General features: G+C 39.2%; 1 protein-coding gene across 1 annotated transcript; it reads left to right on the forward strand.

Moving 5' to 3' along the window:
• The first annotated feature begins 3,195 nt into the window (after positions 1-3,195).
• On the forward strand, positions 3,196-6,426 carry ca4b (carbonic anhydrase IV b). The gene is made up of 8 exons (XM_030066410.1): positions 3,196-3,253; positions 3,602-3,646; positions 3,737-3,901; positions 4,373-4,518; positions 4,721-4,813; positions 5,532-5,598; positions 5,937-6,100; positions 6,241-6,426. The coding sequence occupies exons 1-8, from the start codon at positions 3,196-3,198 to the stop codon at positions 6,424-6,426; spliced, it is 924 nt and encodes a 307-aa protein (XP_029922270.1).
• Positions 6,427-6,735: the final 309 nt, after the last annotated feature.

Consider the following 6,735-nt stretch of genomic DNA (forward strand, 5'->3'; position numbering starts at 1 on the left):
ACCTCAGTGCGGACATGACGACCTGAAAGCGGGTAGGGTTAGCTTCACACCCACAGTTGAAGTTACACCTGTTTTCTGGGACTGGAAACCCAGAGTTTCTCCTCATCCCAGATTAACCATGTCAAAGTTTGCGCTAAATCCGCTTTCAGCATTAATTTACACCGCAGGAAAAAGTGCACAGTGTGGGTCATTACAGTAAATACCGTAAATACAGTAAATAATGTCAGTCACATATGAAGACGTACACTTCCACTTCCATACTAAAGAGAGCTGGTAGGTCAAAATATGCTGATAGGTAATATAACATTATAATATAATACTTCTCCAGTATATTACCAAAAAAAAAAAAATAAAAAAAAAATAAAAAAAAAAAAATGTACTTGCAAAACCGTCAACGAGCTCCTGCTTCTTCTTCTGTGAATTTTACGGCAGCTGGCATCCACGATGTTGCTATACTGCCACCTACAGGCTGTACTCTCCCTCAGCCTCCCTGCATTTAAAATCTGTTTATTTTTTTCTCCCCCGTCCAGTAGCCCTAAAAAAAAATGTTTGAGTGAGCAAGCGATTGTTGTTGTTGTTGTTATTACTATCATTATCATCTGTGTAAAATAAGTTGTTTGGCTTAAATTATTTTCATCAGTATAAAACTGCCTCCTTTTGCTCCACTCCTGCATTTTTTGGTAAACAACCACATTAGACATTGGACATTCTAGTTTTAATACCATTCATCCAACTTTAGTCTTTGGAAAATAGTATGGACTTTTTTTTAACCTTTGATTTAATTTAGGGCAATGACCAGCAGGGGGCACATTATCACTAACAATGGCGCTTGTTAACGCTTAAACAGACCTGTGTTTGTTCAGGGATTAGGCACTCACCAGACAGAATTAGGTTCACAGGTGAAGGAGCCCATTTTGATGGACTTTACAGCCTTCCAAAGACTTTCAGGATTACAGTGAGAGCTTGTAATTGGGTCAGATTCTGATTTGATTTGGCTTTCCTGACAACAGATGGACTCTACTGTGCCAAAGGCCGAGGCCACCCTGGAAATTCTGAATAAAGCCATTTACATGAGAGGAAAGTGTTTAGCCAGGTCGTTAAAACACTTAAGTAAAACACAAAGATAGAAGGTTTATATCTGCAATACCTGGAAACAGGTCAGGCAGAAAACAAGAGACATGAACGCCTTCAACCGTGAATCACAGATGCTTCACAATGATCACACCAGCAACATGACTTGTCACTGAGTACGCTATTATCCACTTCATAATAGCCAGAATTAAATTTATCACTGCTTTTGTGACAGTTAATATGCTGGTTTAACAATGTGACAGACTTTAAATCACTTACTGACAGTGTGACTTCACTGCAAACTGCTCAAGACTCCATGAATAAGCGAATGGGTATGATCATACATTATGAGGTTTAGCTGAGGTGCTGCATAATTGCAGTCTTGAAAAAGTTATGTAGATTATGCAGGACAGACATTTCCATTCATTCATGAGGCCTGTTTTGTATTTTATGCACACTCAGGTTACAGCACGTTGTATTAAAATTTATTAATGTGGTTCAACAGTTTTAACTTCACCCTGGCCCAAGATCATGCACACTAAGTCTAATGGCTCCTTGTTAATGGCAGCAGACTTCTGTCATTATTTGACAATAAAATCATGAGTCTGGCTGTCAATCTGTCATCTTCAAGTTGTTGTGCTCAAGACACCCGAGACGTGAGGAGCACGATAACCAAACTTTACTGAGGAGCTGACCATCAACGTGTCACTGTCAACCATGGACACATCTGGTGGAGCGATGTCATTATTCTGCAGAGTGTTACATACTGTGACATCCACTTATTTAAAAAAACAAAAAAGATACAAAAAAAAAAATAAATTAAAAAAATTACATCCTCTTACTTTTCAGGTAAAACAAAAATGTGTCACTTGTCTTTCTGCACTTTTTCCACTATTTGGAACATAATTTTTTTTTTTTTTTTTTTTTTTTAATAAAATGTAACATTTATACAATTATTCCTCCTACTTGATATTGCAACAGGCGACTTGTCCATATAAACACACACATCTCTCTTTTTAGTGACATTGTCAGTGTCTTCCCTCTGTGTCATGTTTTCAGTTTAAGTCTCAGTCTTATCCTTTTCCTGTGTGTGTGTGTGTGTGTGTGTGTGTGCGTGTGTGTATGTATGTGTGTTGGCTTTCTGCAGCTCCCTTGTTTTCAGCAGTATTTCTCTGTTTGTCCTGTAGACTTGTCCGTGTGCAGGTTGCACCAAGTGGTTTTGCTGCAGCTCCTTTCACTTCCTGAGTCCAGACTCCTTCTCGCCACATTCTCACTCTGTGTCCGGTTAAGAGCCTCTCAGCAGTGTCACACCACACTCACGATGCTGTTTTTGTTTGACCTGTGTGTGTTCCACTGTTTGCTTGGCTGGTTTGGTTACTGCATTGGGACGGTCCAGTGACAGACAGCGTGTGGATCAGAGCAGCTACTTTACTGTTACAGTATTGCTGTGGATATGGCCAAACTGTCACTCCGGCCAAGGCTGGCGAACAGACATGTGTCTTACATCTTTCAGCATCAGACCTGCCCACCACATTCAGCTCAACAGCAGGCAAAACTCTTGGATTTGATTTGATTTTTTTATTGCAAACCTTTTCTGTTTAATGGGATAATAAAGAAACACAAAACACTCCATGTATTAGAACATCATGTGAACTATTTTCATACTGAGACTATACAGTTGAAGGATTAGCGTAAAAGATTCGATCTGACTAAAACACCCCTTTGTCTCTCATTTGGTCTGCCTCTGAAATCACACACAGATAAATAAAATAATTACAAAAACAAACAAACAAAAAAATTAAGTTCTTGAATAAGTTTGGATTTTCCAGGGAGAATTTTCTATCAAGCACAAGGCTGCACTGCTCCATGCCAAGAAATCTGGAGGCAAACTTTCTAAATGAGGCTATACTCATTATCTTATCAATATTAATCTCAAGATATCATTTTTTGCCATATACCCAACAGCCAGAGAAGACCAGTGTCATAAAACTAAAGCATGTGGGCACAGTGACTGGGCGGGATTGATAGGTGGGCCTGCCTGGCTTATGAAAGCTAAACTGCGGGTGATCTCTCTCTGGCATCACCTTCAAAGTCCTCCAAAGCAGACAGACCAAGACACTGACAATGCTCACTCCCGTTTTGTTTTTCCTTGCATCTTCTATAAAGATCATTTCTGGGGCAGGTGAGTTTATTATATTAGAGAACATTTGAAAATTGTGAATTTATTTACATTTGTTGGAGACAGACAATCATTGGTGTTAAGTATATGTACTTGATGTACATATTTTTTATGTTTGTGACTTGTGGAGTTTGTGAAGAAATACAGAACAAAACAATTATGGAACATAAAAGACTTAGAACATAAACACAGCATGAAAGTCAAAGGCTGGTTTGTGTGTGAAAATGAATTTACATTATTTATTTCTCATAATTTGCTCACTCACATGTTTGGCTTTGCTTGTTGTCCCTGCAATGTTTTGTGATATGCTCTGTTTCTGATATGATATTAACTTCCAACTCTCTACACCAGATTGGTGCTACCAGTCCCAGGTTATGTGCAATGACTCCTGCCCAGGTATACCTTCACACACGCACACAGCATTAACCTCTGAGAGTAAAGCCTGTGGCAGTCACGTTGGTTTCTTGTGTCGTCTTTGGCCCACAGGACCTGAAGGATGGGCAGTGGTTTCGCAGCACTGCAGCGGCAGAGCCCAGTCTCCAGTTAACATTGTGAGAAGGAAAACACTGCCTGACGAACGTCTCACTCCACTCCATTTTATTGGCTATCAAGAGACCTTTCATGCTCGCATCGTAAACACTGGCCACACTGGTATGTCTTTATAAACCAATTAAACCCAGAGCAAGACAGATATTAAGATATCTTAATAAGATATCTTTATGTCTATGACAGATTCTGTGCAAAGCCTGTGATTGATCCTTCACAGGGCGATTAAAATAAACTTGAATAATGTGAACAATATTAGTAGAGGGAAAAGTTAAATGAGTCCAGGTCAAATCTTTGAGACAGAAAATATAACATACAAACTGAGGCCTGTCTAAAACTGTGTAAGAGACAGAAAATCAATTTAAAAATAGCCCAAAAAGGATAATAACAGATAACAGTACAATTAAGGACTTTACAGTCCTCACATCCTCTGGTAAGGAGTTCACACGATGTGAGACCCTTGCCAAAAAACAGGCCTGGGTACGTGACTGCTTGGTGTGCACCCTCTTAAAACCTTTCAGCAACCTCTCCTGATAAGAAGCCTCATCGTTAATGACTTTAATGATTTTATTTTAGTTCAACTGGACCTGCCTGCCGGCGCAGTGATCAAAGGTGGAGATCTGGCTGTGCCATACAAGGCAATTCAGCTCCACCTGCACTGGGGCAAAGACGGAGGTCCGGGCTCTGAGCACACCATTGACGGAGAACAGTTTCCAATGGAGGTATGAATCATAAGCATGGAAGATAATGAACATCAGTGTGTGGTATAATCACTGCGATAAATAATATAACTGTTTTAAGTGCTGTCGCAACATTAATGAAAAATGGATTTTAATGCTGCAAAAAATATTTTCCCATTCATATATTTTTGTATATGAGCAGACAGTCATAATGAAGCAATCATAAACTTTATGCCGTCTACAGATGCATATTGTTCACATAAAGGAAGAATACAACTCGTTGTCCCAAGCTCTGGGAGACCGCACCGGTGTTGCTGTTCTTGCATTTTTCTTTCAGGTGATGTGTCAGCTTGGTTTTCTTTCATCAAAAATAGATGTCAGTTGAAACGGAAGAAGCGACCATTATAGTAGTCGACATAGACAGGTATAAAAAGCATCTATAAGTCTCTCATTTCTAACTCCTAAAGTGGAAAATACATCCAGCTCTTCAGTACATTGCTCATAATCTATAAGCTGCTAAATTCTCAGATACAGGTTTTGATGTGACCATTAACAAAAAACTTGATTTGGTTAAAACTGAGAAAATTAAATGCACATCAATCACATAAGACTGTCAACTTCCAGGATTTATTTGCAGAAAAAGAAACAAGTCATATTGCCAAGGAGTAAAACAAAAAACAAAAAAAAAAAAAAAAAAAAAAATTGCCAAAAAAATCAAGGCTCCAGACTTGAGCCTAGAGGTAGTGAAGACACTAAAAACAGGCAAAAGACTAAAAATATTCTGCTTCACGGTTAAGATTAGAACCAGTGCCTGCCTGATTCTTTCAGTGCTACAGTAATTAATTAAGACATGAAATGATTTTCTTTGAAGACTGTACCTCCTTACTTTGAATTTACATTCTCAAAAAAAAAAAAAAAATGATGATCAGAATATGAAGTATTAATGAGACTTCTACCAGCTAAACTGAGGAAACAAGTAATTCCTGCTGTCATAGCATTTATATGAATGAGAAGTTGTAATCCTGAAACTCAGATTTTATTTTCTATCATTTCAGGAATGGGCATCTGCAAACAAGAAATATGATGCTCTTGTACGTGCTCTGAAACATATCAGGCAGCCCAGTAAGTCATACAATAAAAAGACAGATATATTCACACACAGATGGTTTTATCAATGCACAGTATAATATATAATCATTTGTGGCTTCATGCAAGGTGTGTATTCATATTGAGGCAAAACACAGTCTGCTGGTCACGTTGGATCCATGCGGCTGATTATTTTTCTGTTAGGCTAAAGTGCAGTTTCTATGTTGTCGATGTAACACACTGTAATGAAACACCTTTTCTTTCATTGCTACAATAAAACAATTACAAATGTGGAGTTGTCACCTTGAACCTATTGTTGTCTAATAGGAGAGATCCTTCTACTGATTCACTGTGTTAATATTTGACCAAACCAGGCAATAGCACTACGCTGAATGGCTTGTCCCTGGATATGCTCCTTCCGCCGCAAAGTAATAGGACAACTTACTTTCGCTATCAGGGCTCCCTCACTACACCGAGCTGTGCAGAAGCACTCATCTGGACGGTGTTTGAAAACACCATTCGTCTCAGCAAGCAACAGGTCCTTTTCAGAATATTGTATCATGTGTCATAAGTAATGTTTACAACCCTTTTACACCAACCTGCAGCTCCGACCATATTGCTTTGCAGCATCGTTTTTCACTCATTTGTGCTGATTTTGGTCTCTGTTGTTCCTCACAGCTCGCTGCATTCTGCCAGCTTAAGTTTTCTAATGGAAAGCAAATGGAAAAAACACACCGACCAGTGCAGCCTTTGAATGGGAGGAAGGTGTATTACTCTGGAGGCCACAGTGCTTTGGTTAGCTCTACATTACTCATCATTTCAGTGATGGCATCCAGCGGACTCTCCCTGCATGCCCGGGGTTGAATGTCCTCACGATGTACTTTGCTGTCATGTCACTATTTTTTTTTTTATATATATATATATATATGGCAGACAGAGCAGTCAAATTACTTTATGAATGCTGTTGTCCATTTATAATTGTGGGGTTGTAAATGATGAGAGATAATAACAATAACATGGCAAGTGGAGCGCCCCAGTGACTCAAGTGGTAGAGTGCGTACCAAGCAGCAAGAGTCCTTACCACAGCAGCTTGGATACCGAGCCGAGCCATGTGCTGCACTCTCTCTCCTGCCTGTCCCGTCTCTCTCTCTCTCTCCTTTTTTTATCACTACT

The sequence above is a fragment of the Myripristis murdjan genome, chromosome 13, assembly GCF_902150065.1.
Source record: "Myripristis murdjan chromosome 13, fMyrMur1.1, whole genome shotgun sequence".
Lineage (NCBI taxonomy): Eukaryota > Metazoa > Chordata > Actinopteri > Holocentriformes > Holocentridae > Myripristis > Myripristis murdjan.